Source organism: Trypanosoma theileri (genome assembly GCF_002087225.1).
Source record: "Trypanosoma theileri isolate Edinburgh chromosome Unknown TM35_Tth_2_V1, whole genome shotgun sequence".
Lineage (NCBI taxonomy): Eukaryota > Euglenozoa > Kinetoplastea > Trypanosomatida > Trypanosomatidae > Trypanosoma > Trypanosoma theileri.
Window position 1 is genome coordinate 1,016,464 of NW_021639844.1, and position 24,543 is coordinate 1,041,006.

The 24,543-nt window shown below is 38.0% G+C and overlaps 14 protein-coding genes across 14 annotated transcripts; 12 read left to right on the forward strand and 2 right to left on the reverse strand.

Moving 5' to 3' along the window:
- Positions 1–102: 102 nt before the first annotated feature.
- TM35_000024810 (ubiquitin-like protein) lies at positions 103–984 on the reverse strand (the record flags this gene model as incomplete). The annotated part of the gene is made up of 1 exon (XM_029021799.1): positions 103–984. The coding sequence occupies one exon, from the start codon at positions 982–984 to the stop codon at positions 103–105; it is 882 nt and encodes a 293-aa protein (XP_028887221.1).
- Positions 985–1,238: 254 nt separating this feature from the next.
- On the reverse strand, positions 1,239–1,847 carry TM35_000024820 (uncharacterized protein; the record flags this gene model as incomplete). Its single annotated transcript, XM_029021800.1, has 1 exon — positions 1,239–1,847. One exon carries the CDS (start codon positions 1,845–1,847, stop codon positions 1,239–1,241), a length of 609 nt encoding a protein of 202 aa, XP_028887222.1.
- Positions 1,848–3,344: 1,497 nt separating this feature from the next.
- On the forward strand, positions 3,345–3,740 carry TM35_000024830 (putative small nuclear ribonucleoprotein; the record flags this gene model as incomplete). The annotated part of the gene is made up of 1 exon (XM_029021801.1): positions 3,345–3,740. The coding sequence occupies one exon, from the start codon at positions 3,345–3,347 to the stop codon at positions 3,738–3,740; it is 396 nt and encodes a 131-aa protein (XP_028887223.1).
- Positions 3,741–3,984: 244 nt separating this feature from the next.
- TM35_000024840 (putative serine/threonine protein kinase) lies at positions 3,985–5,289 on the forward strand (the record flags this gene model as incomplete). The annotated part of the gene is made up of 1 exon (XM_029021802.1): positions 3,985–5,289. One exon carries the CDS (start codon positions 3,985–3,987, stop codon positions 5,287–5,289), a length of 1,305 nt encoding a protein of 434 aa, XP_028887224.1.
- Positions 5,290–5,547: 258 nt separating this feature from the next.
- Positions 5,548–6,420, forward strand: TM35_000024850 (putative protein phosphatase 2C; the record flags this gene model as incomplete). The annotated part of the gene is made up of 1 exon (XM_029021803.1): positions 5,548–6,420. One exon carries the CDS (start codon positions 5,548–5,550, stop codon positions 6,418–6,420), a length of 873 nt encoding a protein of 290 aa, XP_028887225.1.
- Positions 6,421–6,799: 379 nt separating this feature from the next.
- TM35_000024860 (uncharacterized protein) lies at positions 6,800–8,140 on the forward strand (the record flags this gene model as incomplete). Its single annotated transcript, XM_029021804.1, has 1 exon — positions 6,800–8,140. One exon carries the CDS (start codon positions 6,800–6,802, stop codon positions 8,138–8,140), a length of 1,341 nt encoding a protein of 446 aa, XP_028887226.1.
- Positions 8,141–8,882: 742 nt separating this feature from the next.
- Positions 8,883–11,006, forward strand: TM35_000024870 (putative mitochondrial carrier protein; the record flags this gene model as incomplete). The annotated part of the gene is made up of 1 exon (XM_029021805.1): positions 8,883–11,006. The coding sequence occupies one exon, from the start codon at positions 8,883–8,885 to the stop codon at positions 11,004–11,006; it is 2,124 nt and encodes a 707-aa protein (XP_028887227.1).
- A 1,099-nt stretch (positions 11,007–12,105) lies between these two features.
- On the forward strand, positions 12,106–13,629 carry TM35_000024880 (putative TPR-repeat-containing chaperone protein DNAJ; the record flags this gene model as incomplete). The annotated part of the gene is made up of 1 exon (XM_029021806.1): positions 12,106–13,629. The coding sequence occupies one exon, from the start codon at positions 12,106–12,108 to the stop codon at positions 13,627–13,629; it is 1,524 nt and encodes a 507-aa protein (XP_028887228.1).
- Positions 13,630–14,315: 686 nt separating this feature from the next.
- Positions 14,316–15,212, forward strand: TM35_000024890 (uncharacterized protein; the record flags this gene model as incomplete). The annotated part of the gene is made up of 1 exon (XM_029021807.1): positions 14,316–15,212. One exon carries the CDS (start codon positions 14,316–14,318, stop codon positions 15,210–15,212), a length of 897 nt encoding a protein of 298 aa, XP_028887229.1.
- An 818-nt stretch (positions 15,213–16,030) lies between these two features.
- TM35_000024900 (uncharacterized protein) lies at positions 16,031–16,705 on the forward strand (the record flags this gene model as incomplete). Its single annotated transcript, XM_029021808.1, has 1 exon — positions 16,031–16,705. One exon carries the CDS (start codon positions 16,031–16,033, stop codon positions 16,703–16,705), a length of 675 nt encoding a protein of 224 aa, XP_028887230.1.
- A 412-nt stretch (positions 16,706–17,117) lies between these two features.
- Positions 17,118–18,401, forward strand: TM35_000024910 (putative dihydrouridine synthase; the record flags this gene model as incomplete). Its single annotated transcript, XM_029021809.1, has 1 exon — positions 17,118–18,401. One exon carries the CDS (start codon positions 17,118–17,120, stop codon positions 18,399–18,401), a length of 1,284 nt encoding a protein of 427 aa, XP_028887231.1.
- Positions 18,402–18,717: 316 nt separating this feature from the next.
- TM35_000024920 (putative vacuolar protein sorting-associated protein) lies at positions 18,718–20,562 on the forward strand (the record flags this gene model as incomplete). Its single annotated transcript, XM_029021810.1, has 1 exon — positions 18,718–20,562. One exon carries the CDS (start codon positions 18,718–18,720, stop codon positions 20,560–20,562), a length of 1,845 nt encoding a protein of 614 aa, XP_028887232.1.
- A 732-nt stretch (positions 20,563–21,294) lies between these two features.
- On the forward strand, positions 21,295–22,401 carry TM35_000024930 (uncharacterized protein; the record flags this gene model as incomplete). The annotated part of the gene is made up of 1 exon (XM_029021811.1): positions 21,295–22,401. The coding sequence occupies one exon, from the start codon at positions 21,295–21,297 to the stop codon at positions 22,399–22,401; it is 1,107 nt and encodes a 368-aa protein (XP_028887233.1).
- A 659-nt stretch (positions 22,402–23,060) lies between these two features.
- TM35_000024940 (uncharacterized protein) lies at positions 23,061–24,515 on the forward strand (the record flags this gene model as incomplete). Its single annotated transcript, XM_029021812.1, has 1 exon — positions 23,061–24,515. One exon carries the CDS (start codon positions 23,061–23,063, stop codon positions 24,513–24,515), a length of 1,455 nt encoding a protein of 484 aa, XP_028887234.1.
- Positions 24,516–24,543: the final 28 nt, after the last annotated feature.

The window sequence follows — 24,543 nt, forward strand, 5'->3', positions numbered from 1 at the left end:
AAAAAAAAAGAAAACAATTAAAGCCTAATATACTTTTTTTTTTTCTTGAAAAAGAAGAAATGAAAGAAGAATCCCTACATATAGAAACATTTTACGCGTTTATTACGCGTTAAGGAGTCTTTCAATGGCAAAATCGAGATTACCCTGGGCTTGTTGCAAGGCTGCAAGATTAGCTTCTTCATTTGGAAATCCCATTTCCCTTAATTGTTGAAGCTGAGATTGATAAATAACTCGAGGATCACCCTGTTGGGAAGGAAATCCAGCACTCATAAGTGGATTAGGTAACTGAGTATTTGTTTGACCCAAAAAAGGAGAATTCTGACCAGGTGACCCACTGTTCATCATTTGCATCATTTGTTGCATAAATGCTGGATTACTCATTAATTGCATCGTATGTTGTAGAAGAACAGGATTATTTAAAACAGATTGCATACCCATATGTGAATTATCTGTTTGTCCCGAGGACATTCCCTGCATAAGTTGTTGCATAAGTTGTGGATTTCCCATCATTTCTTGAACATATTGAGAAAAAACAGGATTTTGTAACATTTGTACCGTATGTTCAGGAGACATTTGAAATCCTAATCCAGGGTTCATAAAACTGTTCATTGGAGCCCCACCAGTTGGAGGTTGGCTACCAGCTAAACTCATATATGGGTTATTGCCCTCAGATCTGGTCTGTGAATTAGAACTTGTTTGTTGTCCTGATGATTCTGCTGTAGATTGTGTAGTTGTAGATGAAGTAGTAGCTTTAGCAGTACTTTTTCCTCTTACAATATGAAGTGCCTGTCCGTGTTCCATACCCACAGCAGAAAGAATATCTCCATCCTTTAAAACCCTGCCTCGTAGTACAACTCTTTGCTCTTCAGCTGGAATTTCAGTAGCAGCTGCAGCCATTTCTTTAAACTTTGCAACAGTTATGCCCAAATCCGGAATTTCAATGGTCTTTTGAGTACCATTTGATAGCTTGACCGTGACGCTCATTTACTTGGAAAATAAACTATATACACATATAAAAGAAAACACAAACAGAAAAAAAAAAAACTACGATATCAAACACAGAAATGTTTTTTTTTTTAATAAAAAGAAAAAATAAAATAAAAAAAAAATACAACGTAGTAGAAAATTCAAATGTTCTGGTATTGCTAGGAAAAATTTTTTATTTAACCTAGTTGTAGCAATAAATAAAAATACAGAGTTCTTTTTTTTTTCTTAAAATATACATCTGATAGTACAAATTATTGAATTTCCTTTAATATTGTATTGTGGAAAAAAGCATGCATAAATTTAATATCATCATTGGAAACAATATCTGCATTTCCATCTACTCGATGCTGACCAAATAAGACTGATTCAAAAACACGCAAAAAATCTTCCGTTTGAGCTAAAGGCAAAACACCTTCTACACATGATAAGCAACAGCGCATTGACATAAGATTAGCACAATTACCGTATTGTTTGTAAAATATTTTTCTTATCTCGTGAAGCATTAGTAGGCAATCAGCCCTAGCATCTCGTTCATTAGAAATAATTGCAGGTAAAATAACAGAAGGCGGCCTAAATTCTTTATTTTCATGTTCTTTTAAACCACTTTCAATAATTTTTCTACCAATGTTTCCTTCACTTTTGTTTAAAAAATGAACCCCATCAAATCTAACTTGATTTTCACCTCTCCATAATCGTCGTGCTCGACGTGTAGTACGGTAAAGAAGTTGAATTACCGTCAAAACGATGAGACCAACAGCAGTTGCCAGAGACACTACCACTTCTGCGTAAAGTAATTCCGTACTATCACGGTAAACCACTTCTCCAGATCCTTCAGAAGCAGAAGAAGAAGTTGAAGACATTCTACGTAATAAAATAAAGAAAACTTACCAACCACCGCCGGTAATCCTATTCTTTACTAAAAACGCGCCGCGCCAAAAAAACCAAAATAAAAAAAATAAAAAAAATAAAGAAAAACAAATGTAAATAAACAACCGATAAAAACACAATACAAACGCACACGGGCAACCAAAAAAATAAAATAAAATTATGAGCCACGGCGCGTGGGCCCGCCGGAACCGCGGTCGGGCGAGACCGCCCCCCACGTTAAAAATGCAAGGACGGAGAACGCGCCACCGCCGCCAACGCCAACGCCAACAGTAACGGGCAAACCGGCCACCACCATCACAAAAACAATTTTGACGATCGCCGCCCGCCGCCGCCCAAAGATCTCAGAGTGTATTTTTGTTTTTCCTTTTATTTTCCTTTTCGCAACGTCGGGTTCGGTTGATTGAATCCATTAAAGGAAACAAAAATCAAGTAGGAGAAGTTCGAGGGCGTCAACGCCCCCCCCCCCCCCCCAAAAAAAAAAAAAAAAAAAAATTAAATTAAAAAAACAAAAACTTTATTTTGACACGAGCGTTCTTGGTAATGGCAGCACTTTCGGGCACATCACCACCAAAAGGCGATTTCACGACCCATTTCCTCGCATTCTCTGGCGAAGCGGGCCGTGGTCGAACGGCGTTTCCTTCTGAGGGGCGTTACGGTTTGCAAGTGAAAAGCGTCGAGCATTAGCGGGGACCAGCCGTTCCGCACTGGGAAAAAAAAAAAAAAAAGTTTTATTCGAGAAGTTCCTGGGGAACGCACCGGGGCCTTCTCGGCAGCGTTGTTTTTTATTTATTTATCATTATTATATTGTTATTATTATTTTTTTTTTTTTGGCATACTTTACCATTCTTCGAATTCCGCTCTGGTGGGGCGAAGGCTCCAAGAAATAGTAACAGTTATACTTTCCCGTGGTTGAAATTGGATTTCGCTGCCGGGGCGGGCCTGGGTAGCTAAACAAATTCGTTCCCCGCCATTTGCGAGATTCTTTGGGACATCTGTGTTTCGAGCGTGCCGCGGTAAAAATAAAAAAAAAAAGGAACAAATGTTAAAAAGAATAATGATAATAAATAACAGCAATAAAAGCAAATAAAAAAAATAACAACAGTAAATAATAATAATAATAATAATAATAATAATAATAATAATAATATATTTATATATATATGAAAAGATATTTTCGCTTGCTCTATTGGGAGAAGAGACGTGACGTTTAAAAAAAAAATTTTTTTTAATTTATTTATTTTAATTTTTATTTTTTGGACTGGAATGCTGAGGAATTTTTTTGTGTATCATATGACACCCTTTTTATTTTCTTTGCCCTGCCCTATAGTGCGACCAGCGGCGGTCTTCAATCTTCTATGTCCGTTTTTTTTTTTTCTTTTTTGTGTGAGCTATTTATCTTTATTCTTATTTTTCCTCTTAAAGGTAACAAAGGTCTTAGGCGAAATACAAACAAAAAAAAAAAAACTAGAATGACGGAGGGTCGAGATACCCCTTCTTTTGCTGTTCTTGACGCTACAGGGCTTTTTGTTAAGGTGGAAACGGTTGAAGGCTCTATGTACATGGGTAAGCTTTCCAGATTTGATATGGATAATGGGGATGTTGAACTAAGCGATGTTCGGTGTCAACATCGCGATTCATCACTTTCTGTAGAATGTCGTGTTTTTATAAAGGGTTCAAGTGTTAGGCTTATGCACCTTCCATCACATATGAGAAAAGCTTCTTTCTTGGATTGGGCAAATCCAAGTGTTCAAAAAGAACTCAAAGAGAGTTTGAAAGTACGACATTCCAAACGACGTGAAGCTCAAAAATCTACCGCAGTTAATACAAAGAAGGCTAAGCAGCGAAAGTTGAAAAAATTGCTATGAAATAATCAATATCGCTAGTAAGCATGGATATCCTTTTTATTTATTACTATTTTTTTTTTTTTTGCAAGAAATTCTTTTGTAGTTATATAAATTTATATATTGTGGTGCATTTTATTTTGTATATAAATATATGTATATTTGTTTTCTATGCTCTTTTTTTTCTTTTTCTTTCTTTTTCTTTTTTTTTCTTTTTCTTCTCCTCAAAAGCGTCTATTGAGAAGCTTGTTGAAGAACACAGTAAATAATGTCGGAGGAAGGGAAATCCAAGGTGGGAACCGATGAGAAGGTTGTCGTGGCGAAAAAATATACCGGGGAATATTATGTTCTTGGAATGATGCGGGATAAAAAAACCTTTGCGATAGAACACTCACATGCTCGACAGAAAAAACATACTGCTGATGAATTTACTATTGGCGATATAATAGGTAGAGGTTCGTTTGCTGAGGTATACCAGTGCTGGAGACCAGATGAACCTGATTTAATTTATGCGATGAAAAAAATTCGGAAAGATTTGATTGTACAGAGACAACAAACTCTTAATATTCATACAGAACGTGACCTTTTATCAGATGCTAAATCTAGGCTTAAAAAAGTAAGTTCTCCATGGATTACTGATCTAGTAGTAACTTTTCAGGATCCTGATTTTTTATATATAGTTACTGAATATTGTTCTGGAGGTGATATGATTTCTTGGCTTATCCGACATGATATATTTTCTGAAAGTACAGCAAAGTTTTATATAATGGAGTTGGTTTTGGCTTTGAACTCTCTACACAAAATGGGATATGTTCATAGAGATGTAAAGCCAGACAATATTCTTATTGATCGGGATGGTCATATAAAACTAGCTGATTTTGGATTATCGAAAAGGGATCCACAATGGCTAGATGATTTGTGCCGATCCAATTTTGAAGAAGTAGAAGAAGATGGTGTTGACATTACAAAACGGTTTAAAGATAAGAAAGAAAGGAGAGTATTGTTTTTTTCTACAGTTGGATCTCCTGCTTATATTGCACCTGAAGTTCTTCTTGGACAAGGGTATAGTTATTCTTGCGATTGGTGGAGTGTTGGTATAATTTTATATGAAATGCTTTGCGGTTATCCACCTTTCTTTAATGATAGTCGAACTGGAACGGCAAAGAAAATTGTTCATTTTAAACAATACCTGGAGTTTCCTCAGGGATCAGAATCTATATCACCTGAAGCTGTTGATTTAATTTCTCATTTGATTGCAGGACCTGAAGATCGTTACGGTTTTGAAGAAATTATACGACATCCTTTTTTCACTGGGCTCCCTACTACTGACAGAATTCGTCATGAAAAGGCTCCTTTTTCTGTCGAGATAACTCATGCAAGGGATCAGCAGTATTTTGAACCCGCTGCTGACAATGCGGCCATTCAGAAACAACCTCTTGTTACTGTGTCTAGAGAAGATCAGGCTGTATTTGTGGGATTTACTTCTAAATTAAGTGATCGGGGTCAGTCAACCACTCTTTCTGGTGCTCTTGGAAGATTTCATGAACTGCAGGATTTTTCAGATGAAGACTAGTTTTTTTATTGTTGTTTTTTTTTCCTTTTTTCCCCTTTGGTGATCTTAAGTTTTTTTTTTTTTTGCAGAGTAAACGAAAAAAAATTTTTGCTGTATATATATATATATATATATATATATATTTCTATTTTTGTTTTTCAATATTTGATGGGTTCCTTTTTTTTTTCTTTTTTTTCCCATAAATAATGAATTTTTTTTTCTCAATGAATGTATTTCTTTGTTTTTATTTTTTTTTTTTTCTCATTTGTAAGAAAGGAAATGGGCGATACACTGTCCAAACCCGTGACGGAAAAACACACCAGCACCTTTGAAACATCTCATCTACGAGTAGGATGTTGTGGGATGCAAGGTTGGCGAAAATCGATGGAAGATGCCCATGTGGCTCAGCTGAATCTTGATGGAAATAAACATCATGCATTTTTTGGTGTATTTGATGGACATAATGGACATAAAATTGCGAAATATTGTAGTGGACATCTTCTTGATGAACTTATGTCCGCACCACAATACCGGGAGGGAAAATACGAAGAAGCATTCAAGGAATCTTTTAGATCTTTGGATTCAAAACTCTCGGAAATGCCTGCACTTCGCTCAGAAGGCGGAACTGCTGTTATATGTGTACTGTTGTCTAAAGGTGAAATTGTCTGTGCTAATGCTGGTGATAGCCGAGCTGTTTTATGTCGAGGAACCAAAGCTATTCCCTTAAGTACTGATCATAAACCCTCAGTTGCTATTGAAAAGGAAAGGATAGAAAAAGCAGGAGGAACTGTTCAATGTCAACGTGTAAATGGTACTCTTGCTCTTAGCCGAGCAATTGGTGATTTTGACTTTAAAGAAAATGTTGAACTTCCTTGGGATGAGCAAATGGTTACAGCTTTACCAGATATAGTTCAATTAAAATCATCACCGGATGATGATTTTATTGTTATTGCTTGTGATGGTGTATGGGATGTTCTTTCTAATCAAGATGCCTGTGACCTCATTAAAAAAGGTTTAAAAGAAACTGACGGTGATATTGGTCTGGTTTGTGAAATGGTACTAGATAAATGTCTGGCTCCGAGGGCACAAGGAGTAGGATGCGATAATATGACTATAATTATAGCTCAGTTTAAACCTGCTTTTTTTTCATAGGGTTGAATGTGAATGTTAGCGTGCACAAGTACAAGTATGTAGCGAAAGAAAACATTTTTTCTATTGAGAAAATGAAAACCAAGAATCTCTTAGATAAGTATTGGGCGCATCATTATTTATTTTTATCTTTTTTTACTTGTTTTTTTTTTTCCCTTCAACTGTCAAAAGTATATGCTTCCGTCCCTCTTACATCTGTTTATTTGTTAGTATTTTTCTTCTTCTTTCCTTGTGGGAGGAGAAAAGAAAAGAAAACTAAAACAAAAAAAAAAAAAATTTTTTTTTTTTTTTTTTTTTTCTGGTCTGTGTGTGAGTAAAGGAGTGTGTTCAGAATAAAAATAATAATAGTAATACAAGACAAGAACAAAAAAAAAAAAGGGTTATGACCTCAACTCTTAATGAACAGTTGGAAGAATTGAGACTTCTTGCAGATGTTCTTGACACTCTTTCAAAAGGTGATCATCCACTGCGTCCCGATCAAGTGACACCTTTGACTGATAGAATGCGTCGTGCTACTGATCTTATTGCTAATATTTGTAGTGAGGGGAAACTAATTCCAAAGGATTCGACAGAAAAGGAACGTCCTAGACGAGCTGATGGTTTACCCGAACTGATTCCACAATTAAGACAGTCTCCGGGGCAAATGTATACAGTGCAAAAAAGAAAACCTGTAGTTACGAAACCCTCAAGTATTAGTGCGTTTCCAGTGCCCAGGGATAAAGTTCCACAGGGATATTTAGCAGTTTCAAAAGAGGTTTCACGTTGTTTAGCTTGTACATTGTATAATATTCTTGAAGGTGCGACAAGATTATTGAAGGCTTCTACTTCTCATATTTTTATTCGCAAAGATGATGAAATGATCTCTATTGCAAATTGCAGCGCAAAACTTTCTTTTCCACCACAGTTAGTTCGTCACAGGTGTTTAGGATCTCTTGACGCTGAAGTTTTAGGTAGTGGAATTGCTTTAAATCAACAAATTATGGATACAACACGTACTACTTCAAGTTTGCTTATTTTTCCAGTGTTTCTCCGTGATCCTTCTTCAGATGCTGTAGCTGTTGTTCATGTAGAGAATAAATGTCAAGGAAGTGCGGGATTTGATGGTTCAGATGAAGGGATTCTTCTTACAACTTCACAATTAATTGGTGGATTAATGTCACGTTTCCCACAAATGGATTGGGTAAAAAATTTTTATGACCCTGTAACACAACATATTTTAGCTCCTTTTGAACCACAAAAGAAAATTTCTATTTCTCGTGAAAAAACTACACGAGATCGACAGACCTTTGTTACTGAAACACCTCATGGAGTTGATGCATCATCTGAAACTGCTTATTGGAAAAAAATAGAAGAATACGAGCCTCCACTAATGATTAGACGAGAAGTGTTGCCTCGATTGACATCTCAAAAAGCATTAGCTCAAGGACTTTCTGTAGTTCCTACTTTGCGTGAAGTTGATGCGTATGTTGCAAATATGCATAGTTGTTGGCAGCGTAGTATATCAAGTAATGTTACATTATCAGAAGAAGAATGTTCTAATCAAATTGAGCTTAAAAAAATGCGTAGAGAATTGGCTCGTGTAAAAGCCTTGTATGATGAAGCTGAAGAGCAATTGCGACTTTATCGTCTAGAAGGTCGTGATTACACAGAAGAATTTCATTCTATCAAGGCTGAACTTGATTCTTATGTACGAAAACGTGACAAGCTAGATCAAGTGGAATAAGAATGCATTTATGATTTTATCATTATTATTATGGCTGAGTAGTTGGGCGCAGAGGAATGTTGTTTCTATTGAGTCCTTTTTTTTTTTTTATTTTTATATATCCTTACCCCTTTTCCTTCTTTCTTATGAGAGAGAGAGAGAGAGAGTGAAAGAAGTCAGTCAAGAATAGGTTGTATCGCTTTTCTTGCGGAAAACAAAAAATGTGACATTTGTCATCACAGTTGATACTACTTTCTTACCTTTGAAAGTATATATTTATTCCTTAGTCAGGAGACGAAGAAGGTGTTTGAATGCGTGAGATGTGGTACGCTATGTAATACATTTTTAACTGGAACTTGATGTGTACTATTTTTAAATAAGGCAGAAGAGAAAATAAATATGCTATATTTCTTGAAATCCTCATAGATCCCAGGTTTTTTTTTTTTTTTTTTAAGTTTTTCTTAGATTACATTCTTTTTTTTTTCTTTCTTTCTTTCTTTTTTTTCTTTGGTTGAAGAGGAACAAAGGGGTGAAAAAAAAAAAAGAGCAACAACAACGGAGAACTGGATCTTGGAGCGTATTAAGACGAAATAATAATTAAAAAAAAATAGAGAGAGAAAGAAAGAGAGAAAGCTACTTTATTGTGGCTGTGATATTCTCACTATAACAGCGACGTTAGAGTTATAAATCGATTTGAGTCCCCCCCCCCCCTCTTTTTTTTTTCTCTGTGTGTGTTTACTGTAGTTGATTGGTTTAACATTAAATGCTAGTTAAGGATATTAATGAAAAACTAACCTCGGATACTTCAAAAACTGTATCATCTTATGTTTCTACAGAAGTTATTGTGAAACAGATAGCACCATTAGTTTCTCTTTCAGAGGATAAACTTCGTGAGCTTGTGGAGCGTTTTGATGAAGAGAATGTAGGTGGTCTCTCAGAAGAGCAGTGGATTCGCTTTTGTGAAGAAAACCAGAAATTATTCGCATCGTTAAGCCAGCAAAATTTGGAGTTTGGGCGTCTTGTGGGAGATGGTGTTATTACCGATAATGAGGAAGTGAGTCGTAAACATCGCTTCGCTCAGAGCGTTGTGCATTTCTTGGAAGATTTTGCAGCAGGTGGAGTTGCTGGGGCTGTCAGTAAGACGGTAATAGCCCCAGGTGATAGGGTGAAGATTATTTTTCAAGTTGATTCGGGTCGAAGATTTAGTATTATAAATGCAATCAAATTAGGTCTAGATACTGTGAGAGAACATGGGATCTTAGGTCTTTGGATTGGACATGGTGCGATGATGATGCGGGTAGTTCCTTATTCTGCTATTACTTTTGCAACTTTTGATTACTACAATCGAGCATTGCGTCGTCTTGTAAATTGCAAACGAGCTGATGGAACTGAAGAAGAAAGTTTAGTTGTAACGATACGTTTTTTAAGTGGTTCTCTTGCAGGAGCAACAGCAACAGCTTGCACCTATCCCTTTGACTTAATGCGAGCGAAATTAGCTTTTCATAGTTGTATACATGATCAAGTCCCTAGTTACCGTATTGCATATAAGATGATTGTTAATACGCATGGTTGGCGTGCGCTTTATTCTGGTTTAGTCCCCACTCTTGTAGGTATTATGCCATATGCAGGTTGTAGTTTTGCCGTTTTTGAAACTTTAAAAAGTTATATTACTCGATGGCACAATCTCCCTTCAGAGAAATCAATTACAGTACATGAACGTATGGTAGCAGGTGGTTTTGCTGGTCTTGTTGCTCAATCTGCTACCTATCCATTGGATATCGTTCGTAGGCGTATGCAAGTATCTCCTGGTCGATACCGTGGTGTTTTTCACGCCCTTAGGAGTATTTATAAGGAAGAAGGTCTTGCTCAAGGATTATATAAAGGTCTTCAAATGAATTGGATTAAAGGACCTATAGCAGTTGCAACAGGATTTACGGTGAATGATATTATTAAACGACGTATGCGAGAATATAATGAACAAATTGTTCAACATTCTCATCACGAAAGTCTATTATCAATACCTGAAGCCTTTGTATGTGGTGGAGTCGCTGCTGGTGTAGCAAAATTTTGGACTGTACCATTAGATCGTTTAAAGATTATGTATCAGGTGGGTATGAGTGTTTCTGCTCCACATGCTTTTGGACGTCAAGGTATTGCCTTAATGGGTAATATGATAGTTGAAAGTCCAAATATGTGGCAGAGTGGTGGAATTACAATGATGAGAGTAGTTCCATATGGTGCTCTTACTTATTGTTTGTTTGATGTTTTTCAAACAGTTTCTGAGCGCCTTTTATATTCACATACACCTACACCTGCTACTAATTTTCTGGCTGGTGGATCAGCTGCAGCGTTGGCAACAGCTATCGTATATCCACTTGATCTTGTGCGCACCAAGGCTGCTACAAATACACTTCCTTTATATTCTCAATCATATTATTGGGTACTTCGTGATATGGCAAAGGAGAAAGGAGTACGTTCTCTATGGAAAGGTTGTCCTCTTGCAATTATGGGTATAGGTCCTTTTGCAGGTATAGGTTTCGCAACATACGAATATATAAAAGAAAAATATCACTGTGATTCCTTTACTGAACGTCTTTTCGCAGGTATGTTTGCCGGACTTGCTGGTCAAGTCGTTACATATCCCCTTAATGTGGCCAAACGCCGAAGACAAGTTGAACAAATTGTCTATTCGAAGCTTGGAGATCTTAAAAATATATTTATGAAGCCTGGTTTTTATGCTTCTTTATACAGAAGAATGCCTTTTGGATGGTCAATTGGTGCTATGACTTTTGGGGTTTCTTTTGCAGTCAATGACTTATGTTGTGATGTAGTCGTTCGAGCCAAAAAAGATATATTACATGACCTTTTTTTTACTACCACGAGATAATATCGATTCGTATAATTGATGATGATTCTACCACGTATTTGTGCAGTGAGATATTTTATATAAAGGTGGTTATACGGTTACGAAGCGTTGAGAGAGTAAGACATCGGTATATATATCTATATCTATATCTATATCTTTTTTTTTTTTTTTTTTAATTGCCTATTTTATCTTCTCTTCTGTACCTCTGTTCCAGTAAGCTTCGTGCACATCCGAAGTTGTCCGAGGCTTCTTCCATATCCCTCTTTTGAGTGGGAAGGAGGTTTTGTGTATCCACCGATAGTTTTTTTTTTTTTAATCTACAGTAAGATTAAGAAGTGAAATATGTGTATTGGTGTTGAAAAGAGGAAAAAACTTGTCCGCATTATCCTTAGACAGGTGTAGTCATTACTGCTACCTGTAATGTGGAGGCGTTTTTTTTTTGTCATTTCAGATATGTTCCTTCGTATCCATGGTGATGGACTACATAGGAGAGAGGAGTGGAGAGAGTTTCCTCCTTCCATCGTAACTGGAGAGGAATGATATGTAAAAAGCTTTGGAGGAGCAGCGAAAGAGAAATAAAGAAAAAGAGTGGGAGAACACAGTAAAGCGGTCATGTACAACTGCTGAAATAAAAGTTTAATGGCTGTGTTTCTTACACTGCGTAACAACAAGAAAAAAAAAAAAAAATGGTTAGGTGATGTGAATTGTTGTATGCTTGTGATATTATGTACTTGTTCACTCTACCTTTTGATTGGATGTTATACTTTGCTTCTCTTAAAGACAAATTTACATGGGTACCATTGTGTTAATATGGTGGGGTAATTGAGGAAATGGTAAACAATGCCAATCTATTTTAATATATCCATCTTTTTCTCTTCCTTTTTTTTTCTTTTTCTTTTACATATGTGATATGTGTCTCAGCAAGCTTCCTTTTTTTTTTGTGCCTTTCTTTTGGGTGCCTTCCCCACGGTAACACGTAGCTGTAGCATCAGTGTTCAATAATCACTTAAAAGAGGTGTATATATATTATATATATAAGCTTTAGGCCAGTATAAAGGAGAATACGTCAGCAAATTAATTAGGAAAAAAAAACACGGAACCAAACTCATTTTTCTGACGAATGAGTAAAGCTGTGCAAAACGAAGAAAGTGAAAGCACTCTTCAGGGGAGTGAGCTTCGTGAGGAGGGAAACAAGGCCTTTAAGAATGGTGATTTTGACGCTGCCATTGATCTCTACACCAAGGCTATTGAGGTCAATCCACAGGAGGTTGCGCTCTTTTCCAATCGTAGTGCGGCTTACATAAAGAAACGTTCCTTTTCAGAGGCTGCGCGTGATGCGGAGGCGGCCATTGCCATCGACCCGACATTTGCAAAGGCGTACTTCCGCCTCCACAACGCCCTCTGCAATCTTGGCCGCTTCGACGAGGCTGCCCGGCGGCTGTTGGCGGGCGTCAAGGCCCTTGAGGCCGCTAGTGCCCCCACGGAGGACATCCGCCACCTCCGCGAACTTCACGACGGGGCGGTCGCCGCCGCGAAGGCCACAGAAACCGCCCGCCGCCTCCTCAGCGAGCGGCAGCCCGACGCCGCCGCGCAGGCACTCGGCCCCACCGCCCACGCCTTCCCGGAGTGCGCCCCCGTGGCGTTTCTTCTAGCAGAGGCGCGCGCCCCACGGCACCCGGATGAAGTCACACGTGCCCTCATGCCATTCGCACTGACACACCAAAGTGACCCCGCATACTTGTATGTGCGCGCGTTAGCAAGTTATTACCGTGGTCAGGACGGATTTAAAACTGCACAGACGATTCTTCGGCAGACATTGGGACTTGATCCAGATAATTTAAAGATTAGTGCGTTACTTAAAAAAATACGTGTTATTGAATCACAAAAGGAAAATGGTAACAGTGCTTTTAAAGAAAAACGATATAAGGATGCCATTGAAGCATACGCTGCGGCCATTGACATGGATCCTTCTAATTTGAGAATGGTGGCTACCTTAAGAGGAAACCAGGCTGCTGCCAAGATGGAATTAAAAGAATACTCAAGTGCCTTATTAGACTGTGATTTTGCTATTGCAAATGGTATGGATAGTGCTAAACTTTACGCACGCCGAGGACGCATACAAGAGGCACTTGAAAACTATGACGATGCTGTAAGAGACATTCAAAGAGCAGCTGAAATGGATGATTCTTACAGTAGAGAACTTAATCGTATTAAGGCAAACGCTAAGAGAGCGAAGCGAAAAGATTATTATAAAATACTTGGTCTTTCACCTAATGAAGGAGATGAATCTTCTATTAAACGTGCATACAAAAAAGCATGCTTACAATGGCATCCTGACAAGTGGGCGAACGCGAGTGAAGAAGAAAGACTTCATGCTGAAAAAATGTTTAAAGAAGTTGGAGAAGCCTTTTCTATTCTTTCAGATCCAAAGAAAAAACGTATGTATGACAATGGACAACTTGACAACGCAGTTGAAGGGGCTAGTGAGGCTCAGTTTTCAAACTTTGATGCAGAAATGATGAATATGATGTTTGGAGGCGGATTTGGTGGTTTTTCATTCCCTCGTGGTGCACATCAAGGGGGATTTGGTTTTTCTGATGCCCAATCAGGTTTTCGTCAACCGGGATTTACGTTCAGGTTTTAGTAGTTTCTCATATTCTTTTTTTTTTGAGTGACTGGAATTAGGCTGTGGAGTCTAGCACCTGTATCATATTCTCTCTGCATTGTTGAATTATGGAGTTCTGTCATAACGTCAATTGGTTCTCTTTAACTTGGTATGTGATGCTTACGTGCCAAAGATGTGATTTCGTGGTTATTGTGAGAAAGGCATCGTGATATCAGATGCTTTTTTGGTCTATGTTGGACGTCTTTAACAGATACAATTTTTTTTTTTTTTTGGTATAATACTAATAGAAGATCTTACGCCCTCTTATATATATATATATATATATATATATATATATATGTATATATATATATATATGGTGAATATTTTCCTTTATGTGTGTCTGTGTGAAATAGGGTAATAATTGCTTTCTCTATTTCTAGTTACTTGTTCCTTCACCCTCTGAGGGAAGGGAACGTTTTATGTTTTTTTTTTTTTTTCTCTAAGATTGTGTCTTAAAAAAAAAGAAAAAAAACAATTTCATCTTCTTGTTCAAGTTATTTTTTTCCCTTTTCTTTATGCGAACCCCTATACTAAAGAACGTCAGAAACAGTGTAAGTTCAGTGAATATATACGTATATATATATATTATATTATATATAAAATAAATTAAACCAAAATCCGATTACATTGCAAATTTACACACACATACACACAAACACAGAATGCCTCCGCGTTTTCGAACCTGTCCCTTGTGTAAACAGGGATTTGGCACAGCGTCTCTCAACATTCATATTCCACAATGTTACGAAAAAGCGATAAAACGGTGGAGGCTAAATCCTATTGGACCTATGCCAGTTATGCCGAGTTTAAACCCTGAACCTTACCAAGGTGGAAAACATTTAATGACAGAGTCTGCATGTGGCAACGGTGTGATTGGGGCAAGATCACTACGTCAACAATCCAATATCAATGATATACCAGATTATTCAGGAGATAATGCAAATTTACACCCTTGTTCTCATTGTGGAAGAAAATTTCTTTTTGATCGCATCGCATATCATGAAAGTGTGTGTAAAGGCACCATGAAACGAAAAGTCTTCGACAGTAGTAAACAACGTGCCGTTGAAAATGATGGAGGAATTGATTCATTTAAAATGTCGTACAGTAAAAAGAAAAAAAATATGAAACATACTTCTGGTGGTTCACAAATTTCCAGCGGTATTCCTCGAACACACTGGCGTGAACAGCACCGTGAATTTATTGAGGCGATGCGGGCTGCCCGTAGAGCACGTAATTCTAGTCAGGCAATGTGGGGAGAGCCTACCGTAAAGGCTCCGGCGGCTTATCCAGTAAACCAACAGCGTCTACCACCCGCTGTGGCAAGACATCAAAAGGGAATGCGAATGCGGGAACAACGTACAAGAGAACCAATTGAAACAAGTATTCCGAGAGCACAACCTGTGATGAGACAAACTCCAGCAAGACGGACTTATGGGAGTGCCTTTGGTGGTGGTGGAGAACGTTTCTCTGGTTATGGAAGTGCCGGAGGAGGGAAACCCAAAATTATTAATGATAACACAACCAGTTTGGGTATGCTGCAGGCCTTTGGTAGGGCCTAGATTAGGCCAATCTCTCTGTGATATCTGTTTTAATAGATTTTTTTTTTTGCTGGGAGTCACAAATCAAAAAAAAAAAAAGAAAACGAAGAAGCTTAATAGAGGCATGTCTCTATAGGAAAGAATGCGACATCATTGTTAGACCACTAAAAAGTGTGCATATATCTACTATTCTATATATTCCCATATATATATATATATATATATATATATATATATATATATTCTGTATTTGTGGGCGTTTTTTCCTTTGCGTATAAAGTCCTATTTTTATTTTGAAAAAATTTTCCTTATTCATTTATTTGAACTTGTAATTTGGTGTTCGTCAGCACAAAATAATGTACGTTAAAATCCTTTTTTTTTTGCGTTGAGGATTTTTTTTTTGTTGGTTTTTCGTTCCCTCTATTTCCATTTTTTTTTTTTTGCAGTCTTTTCAATGGCAATTGATTGCATGCTCTTTTCTTTGACTCCTCCCCTCCGGTGGCTTCTTTTGCAGTCGCATGATTCTCACGTGTTGTTGTACTTGAATACAAGAAGGAGAAATAGAAGAAAAAAACAAAAAGATATATTTTTCCCCCACCTTCTTGGTGAATTAGTATCAATATGATTGAAAGATTTTATCTGGTAACTGTTACTGTGAACGTGTCATGATGTCTGTAATCTTAACATGTGTCTTCCTTACTCTTTTCTATTTTTATTTCTTACCGAATCAAATAACTGAAAAAAAAAAAAAACATTATTATCCTGTTTTTTTTTCTTTTTAATAATAAAATACATACCATTATCTTCCTGTACAAAAGAAAGAGTAATATTTTATAGACATGTTGCGCAAGACTCCTCTTTCCTTTTTGGCGGCTTCTCGTCTCCTGTTTTCAGGAGGTGGCACAGGACCCACTCCATATCAGGATAAACCATACCCTGTACAGCCACACAACCTGAATGAGCTTCAGCAACCACCTGATGCATGGCGCAAGAGCCCCTTCATGAGTAAATTGATGGATCAGGCGCTTCCTGTCTATGATGATGTGGTGACGGGTGCCGGACGTCTTTACTGGCAAGAGCCTGCTAAGGTGTGGCATTTCTTTGAGGCCGATGACACTCTTATTCTCGAGGAGCACGATCGTGAAGAGTGGAATGAGCGACCGTATGTTGCCGTTAACCATCTGTATGAACCACCAATTGGTAGCGAAGAACGTCCTATTCGTATTGAAGCTGTGGGTAATCCTGGTGATCATCAAATTGTACTGTGTTTTGGTAACTGCGCACCTCACGTGCCACAATCCAACTATTATATGATGATGAAGGGTTACACAAAGAATAAGTGTCCAATGTGCCAACAGTGGTTTTACATTCACAACCGTCCATGGTTGGTGATGCACCCTGACTGGACAGATGAACCTGCTGCAGATGAGGGTCCGGCGTACACGTTTGCTGAAATCGAGGCTGAGTTTGATCGTGACTTCCATGAGTTTGCAGTTTACCTGAATGCTGAGTAGGCGTATTAGAATTTATTAGTCTGTGGTTACAAAGGTTGTTTAGTGTATGGTATTGGAGTTATAGCAGAAAGGTTTGCGTAAAAAGAAAAATGCTTGGCCTTTCATTAGTAGAATTAAAGAAACAAAAAAGAAAAAAAAACAGCTGGTGTTAGTAGTTAAGGTCGAGCTAGGGAGTTTAGCCTGAAGGGTTTTTTTTTTTGTTCCTTAAGGGTGTTTATTAATTTCCTGTGAAACAATTTACTGATTGTTTGGATATGTTTTTTTTTTTTTTTAATTCCAAAATGTGAAAAAAAAAAATAATTCTATTTTAACAACTCCATTGTTTTTTTTGTTGGCTTTTCTGTTTCTCCTTCTTTTTTTTTTTCTTTCTATCTATATATACATATATGACTCCTTGGAGGTGTGAGTGAGTATGTCACTTTATCAAGGGAAGACCATTCTTGCCCCGATGGTCCGCATTTGTAACTTGGGATTCCGTGTATTTTGCGCTGCGCAGGGAGCTGATGTTGTCTTCTCTGAAGAAACTGTGGCGGCCAAGTTGGTACGCTGCCGTCGTGAGATACGCGTATATGATGAGAGTGTGGGCCCAGTCGTCGAGTTTGTAACATATGAACCTTTTAAGAAAGGATGGAAGCGAAGTGTTGTGTTCAGCACACTGCAGCGATTGGGCGCAGACCACACGAAGGACCGTCCCCTTGTTGTGGTGCAGTTGGGGGTGTCGAATCCTTCTATAGGTGCACAGGCGGCGTGTCTGTTATGCGAGCATGTTGATGGAATTGATGTGAACATGGGATGTCCAAAGAAGTTCAGTGTGGAGAACGGGATGGGCGCTGCATTGATGCGAGATGCAGAGCGGGCGGCGGCTATTCTCGTGGCGATAGACTCAACAGTGAATGCAGACGACCGCGTGGCCGCCCGCGGGAGTCGTGTGGCGTTGAGTTTTAAGATACGACTGCGGGAAACAGCAGAAGAAACGGCGCAGATGCTCATTGATATTATGGAGCGAGTGGGTCCTAAGCGTGTTCATGCTATTACTCTTCATGCCCGCACGGTAGATCAATCATCTGACACACCTCCATACTATGATCGAGCTGCCGCAACTGTCAAGTTACTTCGTAGTCATCCTTTATTGAAGGAAATGTGTTTTGTTCTTAATGGATCTGTTATATCCCGTGAAGATGGTGCACAGAAGATGATACAGTTTGGTTTTGATGCTGTAATGATAGCACGACACGCAATGTGGGATATGTCGGTCTTTTCTTTGAAACATCCTATGAAGGAATATAATGTTTCTACAGGTGAACTTTCTGAAACTCCATTAGATTCCGCATCTTGGATGGATTTATACAGGGAATTGATACGGTATTATGTGAAGTACCGAACACCTTTTGGTTTTGTCAAGTATCATCTCACACGAAGTATACCTTGTATTACTTCACTGAAGCATTTGATGAAAGATGTTCAGCAAAATGGAAACTGCTACGAAGACATTGCAAAAATATTTGATATACCCGTTGAGGAACTAGAAATGTTCCGTAGTGTATCCGGTATGGAGTTGGTTTCATCTATTCCTGAGGATCATTGTAATTCTCTTGGTGTTGATACTACTGTAGATAGTAAAGTGGCGAATAACGTCTTAGCACAGGACGATGAAAATTCAGCTGCCCAGACTATCAAGAAATTGAGAACTGAGTGACAATGCAGGTACTCTATTTGTGTTTTTCAAGTGTTTGCGTGTATACTACTTAATTAAAACATTTGATCTGATAAGCAGAATAAATTATGTTTCCTTTTCGTTTTTTTTTTTTTTTTCTTACTTGAATGTGTTAAATATAATAATTCTTGGTTTTTTTCTTTTCTTTTATAATAAAATTTTTGTATGTATATATATTTAATTTTTTGTGTTTCTTTATGTTTAACTCTAAATTTTATTTGATTGTTTTTCCCCCTTTAATCAGTCTGGTAGTTATTCCTAGTTTAGTGTGTGTCTGTATCTTCACTTTTTAAAACCAATGTCCAAACCTGCGCGAGCACGTTTGAATTGCATTGAACAAGCATGGGCGTACATTGACCGCATTCTTGATGAACAGGATGGTCTTAAAGTTCTCCTTTGCGATGATGCGACACGTAATATCTTATCAGTGGTATACTCACAACATCAACTTCTTCAACACAACGTGGTACTTGTGGATATGTTAAGTAACAGAGATTATTATCCAATGAAACACTTTCGGTGTATTATATTTTGTCGAGCCACACCAACTTCTTTAGCTTCTGTGTATCAAGTATTAGCAGAAGGAAATTTTGCCTCCTACTCACTTCATTTTTCACACTTATTGGAGTCAAATATTGTGCAATCACTTGCAAATGCGGATATCTTAAATCTTGTGAGTTCTATTAATGAAGTTTACTTGGACTCTATGCCCTTAACAGAGTATGTTACTATTACACAATTAAAACCTGCATCTTTGCGTTCGGTTGTTAGTCCAGTTGTAAATCCCATTACATACACACAATGGGATACTGCCTCTTTTGAACGCATGACAGAGAGCATTGTAAGTTTAATGCTTATGACAAACCGCCGTCCCGCTATTCGTTATCGTGGGCAAAACAAAGTTACAGAAAAATTGGCAAAACTTCTGGCTGAAAAAATGAAGACAGTTCATCAATCTTTTCCTGATCTTAAAGCGAAGGATTCTGTTTTGGTTATTTTGGATAGAATGGACGATCCCGTTACGGCCTTAGTAACTCCATGGACATATGAAGCCATGATACATGAAATCATTGGATTTCAACGTGGTAATGAAGTCACCGTAGATGACCCTGACGCCAAACCAGATGAATGTGTACATGTCCTCACTGCACATACGGATCCTTTTTATGCGCAACATCGTTATAATGATTATGGTCAAGTATGTATTGCCGTAAGTGAGTTGGTAAAGGCGTATAAAGCACTTAATAATTTTGATAGGAATAACGTTTCCCTTGATGAAATCAAAAATTTTATGAATCGATTTCCAGAAGCACGAAAACAATCTATGCAGGTGACACGACACTGTGCTATTGCAAGTCAATTGGTAACTGAAGTAAATGGACGTAATTTGACTCGTTTATCCGTTTTAGAACAGGAAATGTTGGCTTCTAATAATGTAGCGGAACATTCTAGACAAATGATGGAAATTGTACAAGATCCAAAGACAGATATTGAAGATGCCCTACGCATGGTAATGCTCTATGCACTTCGATATGAGAAAACAAGTGGAAATATTATTCCACAGCTCAGGGATGTACTGGGAAAACGTAATTGTCCACCTGAACGAATATCTTTAATTGATCGTGTATTGGAGTATGGAGGAGCGGATAAGCGAATGCATGAATTGTTTCGTTCCTCCACAGGACATATGTTAAAAGTTGTTGCCAAAGCTGTTGGACAGTTTGGAAAAGATGTTCAAAACGTTTTAACTCAACACGTTCCTCTTATGAGGAAACTTATTAATCGAGTATATAATGGTACTCTCTCAGAACAAAACTATCCTGTTCAGGAAGTGTCCAATTCTCCTATTCCAACCTCTACAGTACCCACAATTCGTGCGAAAGATATTATCGTTGTGATGGTCGGAGGTGTAACGTATTCTGAAGCTATGCTTTTATATCAAATTAATCAAGGTCAGGTTCAAAATAATGTGGAATCATTAATGAATTTAGGAAAAAATATGACACGATTAGTTGGAGGTGGTGATGTCTCTGGAAGTGGTGTTTCGGATGAGCCATATACAGAGAAAATTGAAGCACGTGTTACACTGCTCTCTACCAGTATGATTGATTCAAAGGATTTTATTCATTCACTACCGTCATGAAACTGTTTATGAGAGGAGTACATACACACATACATATACACACATAACCTTTGTTGAGTTTTTTTTTTTTCTTTCTTCTGATGATTCTCGTGCATTCTCTTTGCTATGTCTCTTTTTTTTTTTTTTTAAATCTTTGCTTTATATGCCATCGTTGCACCAACTTTTTCTTGCATCAGCCCTTTCTGCCGTTATTGCTATTCCTACTTGATATTTTATTATTACTATTATGATTATTATTAATCGTTTTTGCTTGGCCTACGTTGTTCTCAATTATCTCTGCATATGACTGCTATTAAAAAAAAAAAAAAAAAAAAAAAAAAAAAAAGGATGATATGAAGTGGAGAAATTGAGGAAAAAAAAAAATGAGCGAGTGAAGGAGTGAGAAAAAGAAAGGGATAGAGAATATGGGTGAGAATTAGCGATGATATCCTTTTCATACAATTATTATTATTATTATTATTATTATTATTATTATTATTATTATTATTATTATTATTATTATTATTATTTTCTTTTTTTATTTAAAAAGAAAAATAATGTGTCTCTCTCTTTATTTGCTTCCTTCAGCAATTTCCATTCATATGAATCTTCCTTTCTCATTCTTTTATCTTTTTTTTAAAAAAAATATTATTATTATTCATTGTTTCCAGGGACCCTGTTGCGCTTCCCCGATAGTATATTGGCCAAATAGATCCCTCTGTTTGTTTTGTTTCTTTATTCTCTTTCTCTGAGATGTCGACTACCTTTTCGACTGGGGTACCAAATCTCTTCACATCTCCCATGACCGCATTTGGTCCGCGCAGTTTATTTCACTCTGCAGAACGACCTAATGAAAGTACATTGGGCGGCGCCACCTTCACACAGGAGGATCGTCTCATGCTGCATCTACTCTACCAACAACAACAGGCCATGCAGTTTCAGCTGCAGTCCATCGCATTATCGATACAACAGTTGAATATGACCATGACTGGACTCCCCACACCTTCCGTTGCGGTGCCAGTGTACGGTAGTAGTAGTAGTGTAAATGATCCGAGTCCTTCCACAAATGCCACTACGACTACATCTGCCCCAGTGCAAACAAACACTTCAGTTCATCAAACGAGAAATACAGTGAATTCCACTCCATTTGAAACGAGAAGTGACCAGCGTAACCCTGAGAGCACTACAGATCATCATTTGGAGAATGCATCTCAAGTAAAAGAAGTATCACGCTCCTGCACCCCACCCCGCGAGGATTCCGATGCCTCTCGTCATAGTCTCATGAATCACTCTATGGACTCCGCGGCCCCGTGGGATCCAGCGGCGGGATCGCGTCACAGTAGTGTCATTCATGGAAGCCGGGGGGAAAATCCACTTCTATCCTCTTTGCGGGGTAAATTACCAACACCAAACCGATCAGCTGTAGGTTCTGTTTCGGCTGGTACAGGCTATAGTGCAAGTGCAAACATTAGCGCATCATTAGAAGACTCCAAACCCTCTATTAGACCTACGCTTCATCCTTCATTATCATCATCTTTCCATACTGAACAAGAATCGCAGAATATGTCTTCTTCTAGGAATGTAGGTCCTCATACTCATCGACAGCAACGTATCGTACTGGACAATAGAAAGGTGGAACACCCACAACGTTCTCAATCTAATCTTGAGACTTCTACTGTAACTAAAAATGAGAAGTCAGAGCATAACAAGGACTGGAATACTGGAAGTAGTCAACGAGATCGTGTTGGTAATGAGGAATACGGTGAGACAAATACATCTGTTGTTGGATATGACTCACAGAGTGATGGTTATGGAAGTTACGAGACTAGAGAGTACTTAAAACGGGTAGGTATCATATAATGAACGACACATGATATCGGAGATGTGAGTGAGCGAATACAAAAAGAAAGAAAGAAAGAAAGGAGTGGATAATAAAAAAAGAAAAGAAAAGAAGGAAAGGGAGAAAGAAAGAATGAATGAAAGCTAACGGATATATTATGGCTGAATGAAAGAAGGAAGAAAACCAATATACGTGTGACTTTCTTCTTCAAAAGACGTGTATTGGGCATTTCGCACTAACGTCTTGACTGTACTTTTATTTTGTTGTTATTGTTATTGTTATTGTTATTCTTCTTGTTGCTGTTTACTTTCCTAACAGCTGAATAGAGTGTATTTCTATTGACTATTATTATTATTATTATTATTATTATTATTATTATTATTATTATTATTACCACTGTTATTATTGTTATTATTGTTCTTTGTTTCGCCTTTATAGAGCGACTGTACCATGAATGACAGTGTATGAGAGTTCCCATGTATGGGTTTGCGTTTGTATGTATGTGTATATGTATTTATGGTTTTTGAAAGTGATTATTTGGATCTAATTCTTTTTTTTTTTTTTTGTTATTTTTATTTTTTGTTTTTGTATCATGTTTTTATTCTCAATTATTACTACTATTAATAAGGTGGTGTAATTTGTTTCTTTGCGGGTACGCTGCCACAGTAAAAGGGAAATCATGTGGCGTCGTGGTTTAACGAGTGCAGCAGTACGGCATGCCGTTTGGATACGATCCATGTCCACAGAATCATTTGTTTCTTCTGTTGAAAAGGTACACCAACAGTTAGGGGCGTCTGAGCGAAAACAGGAACTTCTCTTGCATGGACGTCAATTATTTGAATCCGAAACTCTTGATGATATCAAAACAGCATGGACACCTGCTGTAGCTTCTACAGTATGTCACGCTGCTACACAACTGCGAATTTCTCCTAACAAAGGTCAACCATTTGCTGCCATAGTAGAACGCTCTCTTTCACCTGGAGCAGTAGAGGTAATGGATGTACCGTCTCTAGCAAGAATTGTTCACTCTTGCCTAGTATTACGTTCACCCTATCTTTATGAAGTTTTATTTACGTATATTCGCTTTCTTATTAAACGAGCTCCAACAGTAGATACTGTTTCTTGTGCTGTACTTATAAATGCATACGGCCGTGCCCAAGTTCAACATGAGGAGCTTTATCAAGCCCTATGTAATCAGGCAGCTGTTGTTATGAAAGACCCTCGGACTTTTATTGCACACATAGCCAATGTAGCACATGCTTTGGCTCGTGTTAAATTTTTTCACAGAGATCTTTTTCTCGTTTTACGAGATCAAGCTGTAAGACAGTCTTCACAAGGACCTCCATTGGTACCAGTAACAATTCTTGACGCATTCGCTGAAGTTGGATTTGTGGATGAAGAATTATTTACAGTTTTGGAGCAGCGGTTGATAAAAGAATTACCTGAACTGCCAGCACCCCTTATGGCGTCCCTTGTTGGTTGCCTGGTAAAGGCAGGAAGAGCCTCATCTCCACTTTTTACTGCTTGTGGTGAGCGTATAGCAGCAGTTGGGAATACGTTTGATCCTACATCTATTGCCAAGACATGTGATGCTTTTTGCCGTGCTAATGTGTTAGCGGAAGATCTTTTCGGTGCACTTGCAGAACGTGCATGTAAAGTGGCAACTGATTTTCGTGCTGATGAGATTCATCTCACATTGAATGCACTTGGTTGTTTTGATCTTTTTGACGGTGAATTATTTCCCTTGCTTGCATCCCGCTTTGTATCCATTGTGAAGCAGGGTGGATATGTTAGTCCGGCAGATGCGGCAGGTGTTCTTGCCAGTTTCGCTGCTGTGCAAGAGAGAAGCGATGAACTTGTTCACATCTGTACACAACTCTTATCTTCTCATCGTGATGCGTTGGATGGTGTAACATTGGTGCAAGCTTTGTGGGCCTGTCTTGTTCTCAATGTACGCAATGAAGCCCAACAGTCACTTTTAGAATGTGCTAAAAGTGAAATGGGAAAGATTCCAAGCGAGGAGATGGCAGGGAAGTCGTCAAAGGTAATCCTTGAACGTCTTCAATATGTGAAAAAGGCCTATGGTCTGATTGGACCTGATAACGAAGTTTCTTCACAAATGGGAAAGATATAGATAAGCAGAGGGATAGAGAGAGAGAGAG